Consider the following 20,110-nt stretch of genomic DNA (forward strand, 5'->3'; position numbering starts at 1 on the left):
CCTGTGTAAAGGGCTTTTTTTGAGTCTTTGGAGTTCTGTATACATGTGGAGCACAACACTGGAGTTCACTGGAGCATCAGAATACCTTTGGTGCTCTCTAGGGGTGGACATGTCTCAGAGAATGAGGAAGAGGTAAAGCCTTCTGCCCCACCCCACCACCTGCTCCCATGGACATTTCAACGAGCAGGGAATAATGTGAAGCCAGCACTGATGTGACTTAACATTATTTAAAGAACACTAAACAGACTTTGCTGACAAGTGTTTGATTTTGTGTTCTTTTTCTACTACAGGTGAATTAAAGGAAATCAAACAAGATATCTCCAGTCTTCGCTACGAACTCTTGGAGGATAAATCCCAAGCAACAGAAGAGTTAGCAATTCTAATACATAAACTCAGCGAGAAACTAAATCCTAACATGTTGAGATGTGAATGATTCAACAAACGAACCGTGGCTTCGACTACAGCACAACTATTTATTGGCAATAATATTTCAGTATCTTATACTTGAAAAATGTATTGTAGATTTTTAGCACTCAATAACTTTATGTACAGCTTCTCTGGAATTTAGTCTTAGGACGTTTTATTAACACACCATAAAAAGATTGCTGTCTTAATTTTAATCATCTAAAAGCAAGAATTGTCCAACTTTTTTTTTTTTTTTTTTTGCACTTACGCATTAAGAAGGTAATTTTATGAGTTGCTGATATTTTAACAGGTTTCTGAATACATACTGAAACTTCTTTGCACTAAATTTGCAAGAAACAATTAAAATAATGGCTACAGTGTAGTATTCCGTTCCTTGTACCAGTAGGACCTTTGATAACACAGTAAACCAAGTAGAGAGCAGCCAAGGGTTACGTGAAGTCTGTATTCTTTATTAGCGATGCTAGTCGTGTGTAGGAGCTGAGACCTCACGGTGTGACCACCAAGAGTTTAACAAAATGGGGTAAGTGTGCCTGGAAGTGCCGTAGCACTGTGTAACGCCTCTGGACACACCCGTCCCTGCCCTCCCGTTTCTCAGTTCAGCGCCCTGACTTGCACCCGTGTTTTTTTAATGCCTTCCCGCGGCGCCGCGCTCTCGGTCTCTTCACGTGCTAGAGCTGATTTTTTAAGATGCCCCACGCCTCCGCTGCTTCCTTATTAAATAAAAAAAAAACTTTTTTCCCCTCACCCGCGCCGCGGTCCCGCTGCTTTGGCACGGAGCGGGGCGGCCCCTGTGGAGGCTCCTCCCGGCGGCGGCGGGGAGGCGCTGAGGGGCGGCGGCCGGCGCCATGTCGGGGGTTGCCGGGGTGACGGCGGCATGGAGCTGAGCCTGGCTCGCGTCGACTACCTGCAGGTAGGGCCGGGGGGCTGCCCCCTCACCCACCGACCGCCTGCGGGGGTCGGGGAGGTGAGGGGAGGGGACGGGAGGTGAGCGAGAGCCGCTGTGTTTGCAGGTGGGGGTGACGGCGCAGAAGACGATGCGGCTGCTCCCCGCCTCCGGCCGGGCGGCCACGCAGAAGGTAGCGGGGAGCGGGGGGCAGCGGTTTTGGGGGGCCGTGGGGGGGGTGAGGTGTAACGGTGTGCTCTGCTGCGCCAGGTGGTCGTCGGAGATCAGGACGGGGTCGTCACCTGCTTCGGCATGAAAAAGGGAGAGCCTGTGGTAAGTGTAAACGTGCCCGTTACGCGTACCTTTAACCCGCCTTACGTGGAGCCAGTTCAGTTCTTTTTCTCTTCTGTGACCCAAGGCTTAGCTTAATAAAAAATAAATAAATAAATAAATAAATAAATAAATAAAAATCCTCTTATTACATATATATTATTCCCCTATTGGGATTGGTAGCCAGATTGCAAAGACCTTACAGAAACGGGAAGAAATCCATATGTCCTCTGGAATAAGAGTGGAACACAGGAGGAGGAGAGAGCTTGTGGCTGTTTGTTTTTAAGGAAAACAAAACCAACAAAGTGCTTTTTACAGCCGCCAGCTGTCCTACAGTAGAGAAATGCTAACAATAAATCGTAATTTCTTCCTTTCTACAGTTTTTTATGCTTCTTAACTTAGAAAGTGGTTGATTTCTTTGCAATGCCAAAGAGAAACACACAGATGATTTTTGTCTGTATATACTCAGCAGTATCCATAGTTTTGCCAGAAATTTTAAAGCAGTTTTATTACTCTTTTTGTTAAAAGATGTCCACAAATACAAAATTGTGATTGCTTTCCTTTTTTTTTTTTTTTTTTTTTTTTTTTTTCTTTTTTATAGCCAGTGTTCAAAACACTGCCAGGCCAAAAAATTGCAAGATTGGAGTTGGGAGGAGCTCTTAATACGCCACAGGAGAAAATTTTTGTGGCTACGGGATCCGAAGTTAGAGGTTTCACAAAGAGAGGGAAGCAGTTCCTTTCCTTTGAAACTAACCTCACTGAAAATATCAAAGCTATGTATGTATAATATTTTGCGTTTGTTTCATACCTGTAGCAGATTGTCAGCTTACAGTTTTATGATGTTTTTTAACCATATTGTGTACATGTAGGTAATACTACATGTCAGTCCAGCTTTAGCTTGTGCCTTGACATATGAAGGAAGGAATTTAGAAAATTATTGTTAAGCTGAAAAAGGTTATGCAGGCTTGGAACCGTTCTAGAGGCCCTCTAATCGGTGCAAATGTAGATGAGCGTAGCTGGGGTTATTGGATTTGTGTATTATGGCCCTGTACCCTTGCTGTAGAAGACCAGGAGCTACCTTTGTGGGTTTTTTTGTTTGTTTGTTTGTTTGATTCTTCGATCTTGATTTAAGATGCTTACCATATAATAAACAGATTAAGAAAAATTGATAAGAGTGTATTAATGACATCTCTGTAAAGATATTCTTAAGATTTTACACAAAGATAGAACATGCAATTTGAGAGCTATAGAAATTGCATAATCTTAGCGTTTGTAAGAAACTTTGTATTTTAATTGAAGTAGCTTGCAGGGCTCAAAGTGGTAGTGTGTGTGTATTACTATACCTAAAAGAACATCACTGCAAGTATTCTGGCAAAATGCTACAAGAAGTGTTTTCTTTTTCTCAGGCATATTTCAGGAGCAGACCTCTTTCTTTGTGCGAGCTATATCTATAACCATTACTGTGACTGCAAAGACAAACACTACTACCTCTCAGGAGATAAAATCAATGATGTTCTCTGCCTTCCTGTGGACAAAGTGAATTCCATTACACCAGTACTTGCATGTCAGGATAGACTCCTCAGAGTTTTACAGGTTAAAATACTTGCTTGTTTTTGTTTTATGTATTGATGCTGTATTACTGGATTAATTCTTACGGGAATCAGCATGGTTTAGATATAAATACATGCATGTTCCATCCTATTTGGCAGTGTTAGTATCTATAGTGCTGGTACTTTTTTATTTCTTTTTAATAGAAAATCATGACAGTAAACTTGCAAAATGAGGATTGATACAACTCTACTACGAATAGGCTTTGGAAGTCATTATGGTAGTAGTTAAAAAATGGGTCCATATTCCACTTTTACCTAAGAAGTGCTTACACAAGGGAATTAAATGTATTATTAATTGGAAACTCTTACTTGCAAATTACTTTTGTAGCAAGTCTGAGTGGTGTCAAGTGGTAACACAATTATTTCTTACTGACAGACATGCTTAGATTTTGTCATAATTTTTTTTAATGGTAACATATATCAAGATCCAAAAAAAAAAAAAAACACTGTTTTATTTATATAAACTTTACTCTGCTTTGGCTTAGAAATGTCTTTCCCACAAGGAAATTAGTAAAAATGAAAAGTAGACATAAAACTGTTTTGCCTTTGTGTATTTTTACTTATTCAAGATAGTTCTCGTCTTTAGGGATCTGATTTACTGTATGAAGTAGAAGTTCCTGGGCCACCTACTGTTCTTGCTTTAAACAATGGAAATGGAGGTAATGGAATTTTGTATGTACATTCTACTAAATAATGTTCTTTTAATGTGTTTTTGAGATTTAAAAGCTTCTATTTGTTAATGACATTTTTCCTGGATTTTGAATTTGATTTTTAAAATGTAATAGAAAACTATGTGAGGCCATTTCTTACATATGTATTCTACCTATAGAACAAGATACAGGATAGTGTATCTATGTAGATCTATTCTGATCAGATTGGAATCTAGTTGTACTACAGAAATGTTGAACTACTAATAAGTCTTCAGGGAAAAAAAAAAAAAAGCTGAAGTTACTTGCATAACTTACTCCTATTTGGAAAAGTGGGGGACCAAACCCACTTCTAATAATAGTATTGACTTTTTTTGTTGTTGTTCATGTAATAGAAAAGGTTCATACGTGGAAAATAGGATGAAAAGTGTGTTGACGGTAACAGAAATCCTGAATTTGAAGCTTCCTTTTTCGTGCAAAAGATCACTGTTTCTGAGCCAGAGTTGCAGTATTTCTACTCATTAGGCAAGAGGCTGAGAAAGGAGTAGTACAGTAGTTTTAGGTTGAGATGCTGGCAAAATTGCTGTGGAGGTTTGGAAGTAGGGATTACTTCTGTTTTTATCTGTTCTGATTTTGATTCTCGTATTGATACATATGTGCGTGTTTATTTATAAACATACACATAACAGATACACTCTCTATATACATGTATACATGGAATCATTCAGGCTGGAAAATGCCTTCAAGATCATCTGGTCCAACCAAAAACCAAAGCTTTGTCAGAGCTATTTAAAGAACATCTGTCTGAATCCAGTAGCACATGGCTGTTTTAATTCTAAATGTTATTCATGTTTGATTGAAAGGCTCTTAGTGCAGCAGTGAGATGTAAGGTGATCCTCTTGTGTAAAGAGGAGAACTGGACTTCTGGGGTCCTGCCCAAGTGCTGGGATTGGGTTTCTTGTACATGTGGATTTTCACAACTAGAATCACTACCTCCATGTGTCCCTGGATGGATGAGAATATTGAGTAGAGCTTACATCAGCTGAGACTGTGGAAGGATCAGGCTTAAAATAGTTTGATCATCTTTTTTGGTAATCTGTTCTAACCTGATATAAATCGCTTTAGTGTGTTAATCTGGTGCTTAATTTAGTTTCCGTTAGGTTATTTGACAATGTTCAGATCTAGTTTTGGAAAATAGTTCTTATTTGGTTAAGTCTTGGGACAACATTCATGATTAGATGTGTGCTCTGAGTGAGCTACTTCTCTTCTGTAAAGGCAATTAAATAGTCTGTTGTTCCTTAAATTTAAAGTATTGGATTATGAATGTTTTTTAGGCAGAACTCCAGTACAGGGGCATCATTTCTTTTAAAGCCTGACAATTCTGTTACACCATACTAATATTATTTTCTTTTTTCCCCATATGGGATGCAGTGTATAACTACATGATATTTTCAAACCTTTTAAATAGGTGTGCTTAATTGTATTGATTCTAAATTTGACTTATGATTTTAGGTGATTCTGGAGAAGAAATTGTATATGGAACTTCTGATGGTAAACTAGGTCTTACTCAGATTACTGGTTCTGCTCCTGTGCATAAGTGGGAAATAGGAAATGAAAAAAAGAGAGGAGGTATGTTTCTCAGGTTTCTCAGCAGGTATGTTTTCAGGCACAGCTGGGGCTTTATTACAATATAATAATCAGGAAATATATTATATAGGTCTTTAGGAGATATATTATAATTTTGTTGATATGTAATATTAATGAATAAACTCTCATTTTTCTGATAATCTTATAAATAATTCTAATCATTTTGTCTTGCATTGAGTTTTCTGTACTTCAGTATATTTTTATTTCTACAGTAAAATTATGAAGTGTCCTTTGTAAAACAGTTCATTTGTATGATCACTTGAGGTTTTTATAATTTTGGTGACTATTTTGAATCCTAATATACCTGCCATATTTTTTCAGATATTCAGTGGCCTTAGAAGTCCCTTCAAAATTCAATGTTAGCATCTTCTCTGGAAGACGTCCAAAAAAAAAAAAAAAAAGCCATTATTAGGGTTTTTGTCTGAAGATGGAATAAGGCTCTCTTCACAGCTCCATAATGTGATGTAACTTGTTAGGGCATAGTACAATATTTTCCCTATTTTAGCCTTGATATGCTGCTTTTGCAGCGTGTGTTACTACTTACTCCTTTATAAAGGAGAAGAAGAGGGATAGATGTTTTTTCTTAAATTTAGTGATCTCATGAAAGATATTGCTAACCTGTTTTCTTGAAATATCTCTTAGTATGTCCTTGCTCTTCATATGAAACGAGTCATAAAAGTTAAATTCCATCTCAGTTTTTGTACAAAATCTCGTGCTGCGTTCTTCTTCCAGACCCTATCTTTGTGTCCAGTCCAGCCATGATTAGTTCTTGTTGTAATGGCCTGCTTGTGGGTTTTTCCACTAAGATGACATGTAGCAGCACAAACTTGACCTGTGTCCACGCAGGCCTGATCCCTGTGTTTGTCTCGTCAGCCAGAATTATTAGAATCACAGCAGTCCATTTACGAGGGACTTTCTGTCAGCTGTAGGAGACTGACTGATTGCTGCTTCAGCTAGCAAAGTTGGGCAGAGAAATACTGAATCCGGAGAAAATTTGAAAGTGGGGTGCGAAACCCTTCAGAAGTGAGCTGTTTGAACAGTAGAAGGGAGTGTGTTCATTGCTTCTCACGGGGGAACCGTAGTAGTTTTGGTTGCCTTAAAACCCACGTCATTATCATGAACCTCAGGCACTTCAGCCCTCTAGTGGACCCTTTCAGAAATAGCATCGATAAAGCCAACCAAGAATTTCTGTGTAGTTCAGCCGGGATGTTACTGTGTAGTAAACAATTAAAGCAAAATAAACACTTTGTTTCCTTTTCCATTAGGTATCCTGTGTATTGATAGTTTTGACATTGTGGGAGATGGAGTTAAAGAATTGCTTATTGGGCGAGATGATGGAATGCTGGAAATCTACAGCTTTGAGAGTGTAGATGAGCCTGTCCTTCGATATGATTATGTAAGCCCACATTCATTATTCTCTTCTTTGCTGGAAAAATTAATTTCAAAACTGTGTTTCAAAGCTTCAAATATTTACAAGATTACTACTGCTAAAATGTATTTTTTTGGTTTTTGCTTTTTAATTTGATATGCTCTGTAATGCTGATAGCACAAACTTTGTAGCACTATGCTAATATTTAAGAAACAGAAATGGAATTGCAGAAATGAATTGCAGCAAAAATCAGATTAGTGTGGAGGATATGTTAAAGCTCTGGTTCTCCTAACTGCTGAAGCTATTGAGTGAAACCTAATATGGTGCTTCTCTCTCAAGGGAAAAAAAGCAACACCATATTGCATGTGGTCTGTTTTGCTTATAAAATAGTAAGGTGTTAGTTGTTAGGACTTTACTGAGCATCATTTCTTTGGTTTGAATTGCTGAAATACTGGATTTGATCCACAGTGATGACTTCAGCCTTCAGTCAGACTGCTAATTCATGCTGCAAAGATAGTGTCCATCAGGGTTTTGCTTTAACCTATCTTTTACTGTCTGTGTCATGCAGGGTACAATCAGAATGCATTTCTTAAAACATCTAGATTTATCTGTAATAGTTATCAGTTAGTGTACTCCTTTGTGGATCTAGATACTCTGCATCAATGTAGGTATTTTGTGGTGCAGCTAAAAGGAGGAGAGAAGCCTTTAAAGTTCCCACAAAAAAAAACCCACAAACTTCTAAATCAAGTGCAGTGATATTTCTCTCTGCTTGAATGTATTTATTTGAAGGCTTTATCAGAGAGCATTGCGTCAGTCCAGGGTGGCTGTGTAGGAAAAGATGGGTATGATGAAGTTTTAGCATCCACATATTCAGGTAAGCTTCATATCATTTACTCCAATAAGATTTGGATTTGGTGATGTGGTAAAAATAAAGTAAGCTGTGTCATTAGTGCAGCTCCTGTCTCAAAATTCTGACCTGGTAGGAACCGGGATAATGTGTTCTTGGAAAGATCTCTCTGATTTTAATATTTACACTTCAAAAAATGTTTCCTCCACTTGAAATATATTTCAAGATATTTATGTATTCTACACTGTAACACAGTGATTCATTATTCTCTAGTGTAGACTGCTCCTATGATGACATAAATGTCGTATGTCCAAAGGAATTTTTTTTTTTTTTGTGGTATTAAAAATGTTGATAGATACGCCTTTTTTTTTTTTTTTTTTTAAATCTGTCATCATTTTCCATTCTTGTCAGCTTTTTGGGGCTCTGCATAGGATTGATTTTGCTTTTGGTAGAAAGTAGAGCTTCTGCAGGTGAGGCTTTTCAGCAGCCCCTCCCAACTATCGGCCTGTCAGAGGCCATAATTAACCAACTACAGATGTCAACTGCTGGGAGCCAAAATACTCAGTTCCCTGACTTTAGTTATCTTCAGGGCTAAAAAAATAGCCTACTGAAACCTCTCAAATTCAAAATGATGTATTGTGCTAAGATACAATTCTCAGTCATTTATAGAAAATTAATGGTATTCAAGTTTTTTGTATTTTAATAGTCTAAGTAGGATTAAAAGGTGTTTATATGTGACCTGGTATGGATTGTTTTGGTATGAGAGGCTGCAGCAATATCGTGGCTGAAGTCCTTGGTGGCTTATCTAGTGCCTGTGGGAATGCTCTAAAAATCTGTCAATCACAGAAGAAAAACCCAGTGCTCACCTCTGGGTTTTCAGTGTTAGGCTTTCTTGTTACTTAAACTGGATAGCTAAGAACTGTGGGCATATCAGCTTTTAGGGTGGGTTTTATAATAAAGCTGTCTCTCTGTATTCATTAGAGTAGGTAACTGGAGCTAGAAACACCTACATGTATTTAATCAAGTCAGCATATCGTATCTGAGCTGTCAGGACATAGGCAACTAATTTTTGCTTTTGTAAGTAAGTGTAGTTAAGAAAATCAAAAGATTTTTTTCACTTCAACCAGCAGCATTCTATCTCAAAATGCACTGTGCAATACGTAGTTTGCTGTGTTCACATTGCACATCTTTTTTTTTTTTTTTTTTTTATTTTCAACAATAATACTGATTAGCAATAGCAAATTATTCAAGGTATTAGAGAAGGTTTTTTCAGAGGTGGGAAAAATGAAACTTTAAAAATAAAAACTGCTATGGAGGTATTTACTGCTCAAAGTACTTCCTGAAAAATGATAAGTTATGCTTTCCAATTTGTAAATTAAGACTGACCATAAAATTCTTTGCTCATTGTCTAGATTAATCCCCCAAAACAGGGTAAAATTAAATCTTGATTCTCTCTACCTAGTGTCAGAGACGAAAATCACTCTACATGTACAAAAACTAAGTGTAGATTTTTCTTTATAGCATAAAAGGAATATAAATTTCTTATATTGGTTTAGGCTGGCTGACAGGACTGACTACAGAACCTGTCCATAGAGAAGGTGGATCAGGTGAAGAACTAAAATTAAGTCAAGAAATGCAGAGCAAGATTTCATCCTTAAGGTAACTTCACTAGAAATAAACTTAGATGTTATGTAGTCTGTTTTGTCTGCGATGTTATGCATGTGGAAGGGGAGTTACCAGTCACTCTGCTTGGAAAATAGTGGACAGAAAAGAAACGTGGTTGCCTTGCAAGCATAATATACTTAATTTCTATTGTAGCTCTTATTGCTAATTTTTTGAAGAAATTATACCTGATTACTCTTTTCTAGGAATGAACTGGAACACTTACAGATGAAAGTACTTCAGGAACGTGAAAAGTACCAGCAGTCTTCTCAGTCCAGTACTGCTGTTTCTTCAGTACCCGCATTTAGTGTGAACGATAAGTTTACATTAAATAAGGATGATGCTAGCTACAGTCTCATCTTGGAGGTGCAGACAGCTATTGATAATGTCCTAGTACAGGTGAGCATGTTTCTATTCTTGTTGGCTTTCTTGATCTATAAATAAAACAATCAGACTTCCTGGTTAAAAAGCCAGGTGATAATAGGTTAAGTATGTGTTTGTGTTTAACTAGCTGAAGAGGTATAGGAGGGAATTGATGTGAATAGCCTTGCAATCTTGAAGTAACTTGTATATTCTTGTTAAGGAACACATCCGACTTAAATCTTTAATGAACAGAACAACATAAATCTGCTAAAGTAGACCAAAACACATACAGTACTACCAGGTTTATATATGTAATTTTTGTGTTTACTCTTGCATGTCCCTTCTTGTTTAAATAGCAATTAGCTCTGTAACTCTTAAATGAGGGGTGCAGCTTCTCACTATCTTTTTAAGTACCTTCTGTAGTATAAAATTAGTTTTGAAATGGTGTGGGCCATGTGTGCATTTCCATTGTGGAACAGCATTTGATCTATATGTTACCTGTGACAAATATTTCTGGCAAGTCAAGTAGCTGTAACGAAACATCCTGCTGCTGCATCAGCTGAAATAAATGTTACCTTTGGTAGTTAGAAAGAATAATGAGACTGAATTAACTTCTTTTGGGATGTGCATGGAGAGAAACCTGCGAAAGAGGAATTTGTTAGGTGAAATGGCGATAACAAGTGTAAGAGAACTACTGTATGCATGTATTTTTAAGTTTTTAATTAAAAAAATAAAGTTACCAGAGCAATGCTAAACTACAACTAATTTGTAGGTCTATAATATCTGCAGTTTCCTTACCTAAGCAAGGAATAATGAAATTGTTTGATCTAGGCCTGAACTTATTACAGGTTTTAAAGCTTGGGGCTTTTTCTTTAAAGAAATAAAAAGTTCTGCCCAGTATTCTTCTGCTGTTGAAGAAGGCAATAAAAGTGCTTATAATTTTTATAGGAAGTATGTTGTCTTTTTATCAATATTTCCTGGCACTTCTGTGAAGTTGCAAGGCAGTACTGAATAAAGTAATTAATCATTTTTAATACACTTCAATCTTGTTTTCAAAACAGTCATTTTAATTCCAGTAAAAACATACCTAGATAAGAAGTGGTCTGTGTCAGAAGTATTAGTGTAAGTCAAAGGATTGTTAATAGTTATCTAACATGATCCTTCGTTTCCTGAATGAGCGCTGTAATCCCCTGGTGAAAACAGAGAAACACTTCAGTCCTGAGTATACTTCATGCATGTCTGAAAGATAAAGTTGCACATCTTATATTGACATTGCTGTAAGCCGCCCACACAAGAGTTCAGGACACAGCAAGAATAAGAGAAAGATCATCATGTTACTCTGGGATTAAATTTTCAGGAGTAAGCTGCATGTCTACTTAGCTTTTATCACTTGCATGTAGATGATGAAACAATCACCCTTATTAAAATAACTGCTGACAGTTAGAGGATAAGTGCATTAGAAGCTATGCAGGAACTTAAGCTCTTCATTTTTCTTTCTTCATATGTTCTGCAGAGTGATGTCCCAATAGACTTGCTGGATGTGGATAAAAATTCTGCTGTTGTTAGCTTTAGCAGCTGTGATTCTGAGGTGAGTGAAACAAGAGAGATAACCATGTCTATATAAATGGTATGATGAACGATCTCAATACAGTATATGGAAAAGAGAATTTGTATTTATATGTTTGTAACTTAAAATACATGGAACAAAACCACTTATTTGGTAATTTGAGAGATCTTAATTTGATTAGAAATTCTGCAGAATTAGGTGTTTGTGGCAGGTCTTGACATAAGACAAAGCAAAATATGCATGAAGGGATGTGGGAGTGACTGCTGTTGCACTTTTTTCTGCCTACTTTGGAATCTTGAAGGCATGCTCAATGTTGTTCTCCAGTCTTTGTCATTTGTCAGTATCCTTTATGTTTATTTCAAAGCAATTTAGATGAAGATCATCATATTTTTTTAATTACTGTATCACGTAAAAAAACACTTTAAAGCATGAAAATTTTGCTGTGAAAAGAGTTGTGTGTTTGAGTGAATTTTTAATATAATTATAAACTAAATTACTTATGGAATTATGTATGATGCTTCTTTGGGGAGAGGAGGCAAGCTGGGAATTGAGAAACTACCTTGGTATTATGAAAAATCTTTCCTGACGTCTTCAGTAATGGTCCGCTGAAGTGTTCTAGTTTTAAGAACTGAATTTGCACATCATTGGTCTACACCAGAGCTTTCAGAAATCAAATTTTTATTTTAAGTTCCTTGTCATTCAGTTTAGCTTTTTATTTATTTATTTTCCATTGTGCTTTCTTATTGATCGTTAGTTTTTGGATGTTGGGCTAATACTGCAGATGAGTGGTAAGGATGACAGATGCATTCTTCAGATGAGAAGTTTCTATCTGTATAATTTTCGTGGTAGTATTTAGGAATAAAAGAGACTTCAGATGATTTGTGTGTATACAGAGGAATTTTTGAAACTCTGTCACCATTAAAACTAAATGGAATTTTTAAGGGAACTGAAGGTTACATTTTTCGCTTTTGACTTGTGTAAAATAGCTGTGCATAAATACCAAAACTTTACAGTACATCTTTGTTTATAATAGACCTGTTTTGTATGATCTTTCCTCTTTTTTCTTTTTTGTGTTCACAGCCCAATAGCAATTTTCTTCTTGCAACTTACCGATGCCAAGCAAATACTACGAGACTTGAACTTAAGGTAAAGTGCTCCAAAATGTTTTCCATAAGAAATTCTGCTGTGGGATGGAGAGATCTTCACCTGGATTGACTATTTAACCTGAGCAAATGATCTATCCAGTTTTTGCTGCTGCTTGTTTCCTGAGAAGTTTCTAGTCTGGTGCTACTATTCCTTTATATTTGCGTATAGAGTTTCTAAAGGCTTCTAAAAATGTATTACTTTAGAGGACAGCCTGAAATCTTTTGAGTGTCCCTAAAAGGAAAGCAGTTGGGAAATCCCCAGTAGTGAAAACACTTGATTCTGGAAACTGGGTGGGATTGAAAGTGGAGAAGTGTGGGAAGGAAAGCTCTGGCACTTTTTGTCCTCAGAAGTGTTTAAGGGAAGTTACACTGACGAGGGAATATAACCAGCACTTATATTTTGCAGAAGATGCAAATCCTGTAGTTCTGTGCTTATGCTAAAGGTATGTGAGTGTTGGGTTTCTTTTTGACAACACAACAAATTGAAACTTTTTTATGGCTTCCACTGGGGAAAATAAGAAAGAAAATTATGCTTAGTAAAGGTAATCCTCAAGGTGCGCATGGACTGTAGGTTTTCACTCCGTGCACTCATCTGACTCTTCAGCCTCCTAATCTGAAGAGCATTTATGCAAAATCAGCAGTCTAAAGATTTTTAGAAATTCAAGCCTGTGTAAGAGGCCTCAAATCTTGAAGAGTTCGTTTGGTTTTGTTGAGGTCACAATAACAGACCTAGTAGACAGAATTAAGGCACTTATTTTCTGGGTCCCTTTCTTAAGCAATGCCGTTGGGTGCTTTTTGACTCTGAGCAGGTCACTTTATCTGCCCATGTCTTCATTCTTTTAATTTAGGGGTATGACCCTGGCCACTTTTACTAGTAAAAATAGAAGCTGAAGAGTAAATGTCACAAGTTTTTTTTTTTTTTTTTAAAAAAAAAAAAAAAAAAAAAAGGTTGGTTACCTTCCCACTGAAAACTGTTATAAACTTGCTGCAATGTGTCGTCATAGTGCAGCCTGTTGTCAAAACACTGAAGTACCACTCTTGCACTTGGATCCTGTTGTGATGGATCCACTCTGCACGGGTTCTCCTGCCACCTCACCTCAGTACACTGTGGATGCCCAGGGAATTACTCACCCAGCACCTGCCACATAGTGTTTATTTTTATTTATTTATTTATTTATTTTATTATTTCCCATATACACATAGAAGCAGTACAAGAACTTGGTTGTGATGATTTCATTTCCAAAAAGGACTCTCTTTACTAATGTATTTTTACTAAAACATATTGAGGTGGATGTCTCCCAGGTGACATAATCCAGGTTAGAAAACACACCTGTACTTGAACTCCACTCTGGTCTTCTGCTTGTGTAAAGCTGTTTCAGTAGCTCTTCTGTCTGGTTTCAGAGCTACCCAGATATATGGGATAGTATTTCTTGTTGACTCTGCCTGAGTTATTGGCAGGTGACAGACTTCTTTGTGCAGCCTGTGCAACTGGTCTCTGCACATAAGCAGTTGTTGCAGTGCTGCCTCTTCAGAAGTACAGAGAGTGCTTACTGTCTTGGATGTGTTTGCACATCCTGCTTACTGGGTATTCTGAGAATTTAATTTAAATCTGGTTTCTTTGTTTTCCAAAACCAGCTCACGGGTAACTTTGATTGTTAGGATGAGATGTACGGTGTACAGACAATACCTTTAAATTCTGTTGACTCTTGAAATTTCTTCTATCTTATTCCTTAACAGCTATATGATTTTATTTTTTTTCTTAAAAAAAAAATAAAAGACAGGTAATAGTAATGGAGCCACTGAAGAATTAAAAACAAGTCACAGACTCCTTATTATAACTAACCAGAAATTAAGAAAATAAAACCTACTGCATTCAACTACTATGACAGCAATTCACTAGACACCACTTCGTCTAGTTTTAAAACGTTCTTGATCTGCTCTTTATATAGTGGCCCTATCAAGTAAATGTAGTAATCTATACATTCTTGAAGTACTGCAGAAAATCTACAAATTTTCTTTAATATGTTTTGAATAAGTAACAGTTTTCCAAATCTTGGTAAATCAATCTATTTTCTTTCATCCTTCTTGTGGTTTCTACTTTTTCCTCTTCAGATCCGATCAATTGAAGGACAGTATGGAACACTTCAGGCATATGTAACTCCAAGAATTCAACCCAAAACCTGCCAAGTTCATCAGTACCAAATTAAACCACTTTCACTTCATCAGAGAACTCATTCGATTGACCATGACAGGTATCTGCAAAGAGAAATTAATCCCTTTTTGTGTTGAAAAACTAACACGGTCCAGTCGAAACGCTTAACTCTGTACACATAAGTGTGTCGTTCCTAACCTACACTTTTGAGCCTGTATTGGATTTTATGGGTTTTATGGTTTGTTTTTTGTTTTTTTTTTTTTTTTTCAGGAAAAAAGAAATGCAGATTTAACAGGTTCCTGTTTTTCTTGCTGTTCTTAACCGGTTTTCAGATTATTTTTCACTTTGCTGACCTGGGCTGCAGTGCAGCCCCATGGATTAGTAGAGCTGAGGGCATGGTAGAAAGGAAACCCTCCTGTGATAGTAACCGCAATCTTTTCAGTTTCAGCCTCAGTCTCCCCTCCACCCCTTTCATGTAATTTTTTCTCATAGTTAATTTGACTGCAAAATTGAGCCAAGACTTTTCTTCCTTATCCTTGTGTTTGAAATCTACTAATTTATTCAATTTCTACTTGATTTCCCTATCAGTTAACATCTTGTATTGCTGCCAAGGTATTGCTTGCATTAGAACAAAACTGAAAGATCGAAGGACTGATACCAAATGCATTGACTTGAAATGCAAATGTGTTCTTGACATAAATGTTACATCTGTGGTTTACAGCATGGGAGACCGTTGAGGCTTAGTCATATTTTCTACGTTATTAGTTACTTATTTTTGATATAGGTTTCAGGTTTAACAGTTTGAAACGGGATATGCCAGAAGCTTCCAACTGGTTTCTTATCCAGTTCTGACATGCCTGCTGTGAGATAAAACCTGCGTGTACACACAGCTCTTAGTCCTGAAATACAGCAAAATGCCTGTATGTGCAACCTGTGCTACACAACTGCTTAGCAAGATTCCTGACTTCATGCCCTGTATTGAGTTAAGAGATAACCACTGGGAACTCAACTCTTCTCACGTATGGATTATCAATGCACTGACAATGCACATCCTTTGTAACTAATAGATTTTTTTATTTTTTACTTTCATGATGTCATAGACCGATGAACACACTGATGCTCAAAGGCCAGTTCAGTTTTGCTGAAATTCACTCTTGGGTTGTGTTTTGCTTGCCTGAAGTCCCTGAAAAGACTCCAGCTGGAGACAGCATCACATTTTATTTTCAGAACACCTTCCTGGGCACCCAGCTTGAAAGTTCTTACAGGTAAAATACAATTAATAAAGCACAATGTGTCTGTGCTTGGCTTTTTGTGTATTTCATTCTTGACCAGTCTGTGAGTACCATTTCGTGCACATGCTGCTGCTGCCCCCTCCAGCTCCAGCAAAACTATTTGTGAGAACAGGAATCTTTTGTAGAAACCGTCGTCATACATTACTGGGGTGAGCACTGTCCAGTAAGGTTGCGATCTTTAATAGGCTTCTCCTGAAGTTGCTCCAAACCCAAAATTGCCAGGGAGGAAAGGCAATTTCCAAAAAATATGTTTTTAGGATGATTTTTTTTTTTTTTTTTAATTTTGAAGAACATAAATGGTTTAGTGAAGTTGTTTTGTGATGCGTATTGTGTTTTTTTATACTAAGGAGCAGAAATAACTTGAAAGGCATTTAATATTCATGCAAACAAAAACATTAATAAGTATTTAGCTGAAAAATTATTTTTGCAACTTAGATTAGACTGATACTTCATGTGTTTAAGGCTAACGCTGTTCACAATTTGATTAGTTATATCTTCCTTCTGCAAATTATATACTTCTGCCTGGAAAGGGAGCTGCAAAGTGGGGAAAAAATAATTATTGTACTTAAATGGATTCCAGCCTGCATCCAGTTAATATGTGTATTGTTTACTTGTAACGTAGAAAGTTGTTGGGCAGTGGGCTTTAGGAGGGTGATATGTTTCTGATTGTTTTCTTCCTTTCTGATGTTGAAGCTTGCCATTTGTCTTCAAAGTATTGCAATGATAAAACTTGGGAGGAATTAATACCATCAGAAGTCTTACTTGTGTAACCTTAGTGCCATGTGTGAAAGATAAAACTGCTTTGTCTTTGTGCAAAGATACTGCTTTGTCTTGTGTCCTGAAGCAAATGACCTCCGAGAGGATTACAGTCTGAGTAGGAAAGAAAAGGCTAGTGTAGGTGTATACAGCCACCTAATGTATGGAGAGTCATTATGACCTCTGTAGAGGCTAATTAATATGAACATTCATTTGTAAATCTTACATCTTAATATAAGGACAAATCTAATGCATGTGTGTGCTTGTAAGTTTGTTCATGTGAAGTTTCTCTTCCTCTATAGAAAAGGTGAGGGATGTTTCAAGTCTGACAACATTTCTACAATATCCATCCTAAAAGATGTGCTTTCCAAAGAGGCTACGAAAAGGAAGATTAATCTCAACATATCATATGGTAAAATTTGCTTAGGTGTTTTATTATCCTTGGTTTCATTTTATATTCTCAAAAATAATTTTATTTTTCTTGACTCCGTGCTAGATATAAATGAAGAATCCGTGAGGCACACATTAAAGCTCATCCACCCCAAATTAGAATATCAGCAGCTGTTGGCCAAGAAGGTTCACTTGATAGATGCTTTGAGAGTAAGTATCTGAACTTCTGTGGAAGGATTTTTGTGGGGATTATGTTGTCAGATATCAAGCTGTATAGCTAAAGTCAAATGCATGTCATATGGGTATCTGTTCTGTTTCTATTCCCAGGACATGTACTTTAATTATCTGGGAGACTGCCTTCTCAAAGTAAAACTCCAATTTATACCATATAACTAGTGAATAACACGTAAGATTACTGACTGATGTTGAGGATGCTTAAATCAGAGAGTAGAAGGCAGACAGCTTTGCCATCTAGCATTCTTTTTGCTTGTAGTTATTTTCCAGTTCCATTTTTGTCTCTCTTCACTAACCTTTAAAAGCATGTGTGTTTTTTTTGCTTTAAGATCTGGAGGTGATCATTCACGCTAAATAAGTCTTCTTTGCTTTGTAATGTCATCCCAGTGTGTCATAATTTCTGAAGTTTCTCCATCTGCTTATTAATCTTTGCTTAATTCTGTCCTCAGTGATTAGTCTCTGGGAGGTACCACTTAGGCAGCTTGTTGGAGTTCTCCAGCAACCAGGATTTTATAGTCAGAAACTTGCTATCGTCTCTTTTGGTGTATTATTGGGTGTGGGTGTGAGAGAAAATGGACAACCAGTTATCTCTTGTCTTTCGGTGGAATCGGATACTAATTGTCAGAACACTTTAGTCAGTAGGAAAAAGGACTACCGATGATCATTGTGTGTATATTTATGTTATTATGGCTAAAGGTATTTTACTTAAGCTTGATTTGACCAAGTGGGAAGATAACAGAGAATTAATTTTTAATGCATGTTTTGCTTATGCAATAATAGTGAAGTTGAATGTCTTAGAGACAGTGTAACAGAGAATTAATTTTTAATGCATGTTTTGCTTATGCAATAATAGTGAAGTTGAATGTCTTAGAGACAGTGTTTAGTGCTTGTAGTTTCTCTTTTAGTCAGCAAATCTTTTTTTGTCACTCATCTTTTGGATAATAGGCAGTAAAATAATGTAGTGCCTGATGAAAGCTATTATCCCAGTAGACTCGAGGTGCGTAGCCTTTAGTCTAGAAAAGAACGGCATTTTTGGGGGTGGTAGCAGGACTGCCCTATTGACTGTCTTAAATTGATCCAACAGTAGCTAGGGGCATTTTAGAAGAAGTCTTTAAAATCTCTTGCTCTCATGAGTTTGGTGATGCTTCCAGAGATTACTTTTACCTTTGGACTTTTAACACGTCACGCATTCCAGGAATATACTTTGCCTAAAAATGAAGGCACGGTGCAGGCTTTGAGCCTTCAGTAGGTGTGATTCTGTAGGGGCAGAGCTGTGGAGCGATGCTGTGTTTGGGAGGAGCTGGAAGCTCTAATACATGGAATTTTGCAAATCTAGTGTATGAAATGACAAGTAACAGCTGGCATGTCATTAGAAGCCCTAAAAAATGAGGCTCTTTGAAAGTAACTCTTGCTAGTTTAGAAGGGGATTGTCTTGTTTCTGAAGTACTTCCTCTTGTCAAATCAAAGCTTTGTTTCTTTTTTACTTCTATGTTCTTATACTTAACTGCCTTTTGATTTTTATGATTTAAAATCTTTTCAAGGAATTACAAGTTCATGAGGGAAATGTGGACTTTCTGCTGCCAAAATACCGCAGTATTTTGGAAGAGGCGGATCAGCTGCTTGAGGAGTACAAGAAACAGCCTGCACATCTCGAGAGACTTTACGGTTTGTTGATCAGTTTGGCTTTTTGTTCTAAATGCAGATTAATGTCCAGAGAGCTCACTGCCCATTGCTGAAATAGTTATGAAGTCAGCATTAGTAGAATTGAAATAACTTGATAAGTGGGCTTACAAAGCTTAACTAAGGCTGCATGTCTGCACAATAATGAAACTCCAAAGTTAGAGGTAAGGCAGCAAAACACAGCATGTATTAGAACTGGTTGTTTTATGCCACTGTTAACTTGGAGGAACTCTCTAAAGTTCTTCAAGAGTTGTTCACCTGAGAATTACTGAATTGATTTGTTACTGTGAGCATAGTACTGAGAAGTGTGAGGATTATTTGCAAGAGGCTGTTACAGTTCCTACTGGGCAGCATTTTTAATGTGTGTGATGCTTGGCTTCTTGGACAGGATCAAGGGACAGGTGTGAGTCCAGGCTGGCATTATGAGTGTCCACAAGTTAAATGAGTGATGAAGGTCTGGGTGGCGAGGTGTTACAAAATAGCAGAAAGGCAGAACAACGCAGGTGGGATGGGAAGTGAGTGTGTTAGGAGAATACCAAATTTAGTGAAGGGAGTTGTGACCTGTTGTGGTGGTCTCCATGCAGCCTTCAGCTTAGGGAACCTCTGGCAGCTTCCTCTGGCAGCTGTAGGAAGCCTGTGTCTCTGGTGGGAATGCAGCCCTCATCGCGCACCCCGTGAGGTGGGCTCCTTCCTCAGGGTCTTGGATAATCAGAAATCCTGATTTGGGAATTAAGCTGTTTGGGGTTTGTTTAAAAGGCAATCATTGTTTTTAAAGTGATGTAGTTTGTGAGGCTGTTTCTGAAGCCCCGCTGAGGCCGGGGCAGGTGCCATGTCCCCCTGCCCGTCCCGTTGCAGGCATGATCACCGACCTCTTCATCGACAAGTTCAAGTTCAAAGGCACCAACGTGAAGACCAAGGTGCCGCTCCTGCTGGAGATGCTGGACGGCTGCGAGCAGGACGGCCTCATCGCCTTCTTCGAGGCGGCGGCCTGAGGGGCAGCGCGGCTCGGGGGCCGCCTCCCCCGGGCCAGCCCCATCCCCCCCCTTCCCTTCCCCTTCCCTTCCCTTCCCCTTCCCCCCCCTTCCCTTCCCCTTCCCCCCCCTCCGCCAT

The 20,110-nt window shown here is 37.8% G+C and overlaps 2 protein-coding genes across 4 annotated transcripts in view; both read left to right on the plus strand.

The window, feature by feature from the left end:
* TRPC3 (transient receptor potential cation channel subfamily C member 3) overlaps positions 1–435 on the plus strand; it is a 40,618-nt gene extending 40,183 nt beyond the window's left edge. The window contains exon 12 of one of the 2 annotated variants that reach the window (XM_082758513.1): positions 291–435. In XM_082758513.1, coding sequence (XP_082614639.1) covers positions 291–433 — 143 coding nt within the window. In that variant the 3' untranslated portion in view covers positions 434–435. The remainder of the gene's footprint in view (positions 1–290) is intronic. The other variant, XM_082758514.1, reaches the window with a different exon arrangement.
* Positions 436–815: 380 nt separating this feature from the next.
* On the plus strand, positions 816–20,080 carry BBS7 (Bardet-Biedl syndrome 7). Of its 2 annotated transcripts, none has more exons than XM_082758516.1 (19): positions 816–946; positions 1,437–1,502; positions 1,580–1,642; positions 2,241–2,416; positions 3,046–3,232; positions 3,836–3,908; positions 5,409–5,525; positions 6,809–6,939; positions 7,702–7,786; positions 9,316–9,418; positions 9,628–9,820; positions 11,298–11,372; positions 12,432–12,497; positions 14,609–14,748; positions 15,749–15,913; positions 16,999–17,108; positions 17,193–17,296; positions 18,862–18,985; positions 19,856–20,080. In XM_082758516.1, exons 2-19 carry the CDS (start codon positions 1,461–1,463, stop codon positions 19,990–19,992), a joined length of 2,091 nt encoding a protein of 696 aa, XP_082614642.1. In that variant the 5' UTR covers positions 816–946; positions 1,437–1,460; the 3' UTR covers positions 19,993–20,080. The 2 variants fall into 2 exon arrangements, with proteins under 2 accessions (XP_082614642.1, XP_082614641.1); XM_082758515.1 differs by lacking the exon at positions 816–946 and adding an exon at positions 1,163–1,336.
* Positions 20,081–20,110: the final 30 nt, after the last annotated feature.

The sequence above is a fragment of the Aythya marila genome (genome assembly GCF_965140915.1).
Source record: "Aythya marila genome assembly, chromosome: 4".
NCBI lineage: Eukaryota > Metazoa > Chordata > Aves > Anseriformes > Anatidae > Aythya > Aythya marila.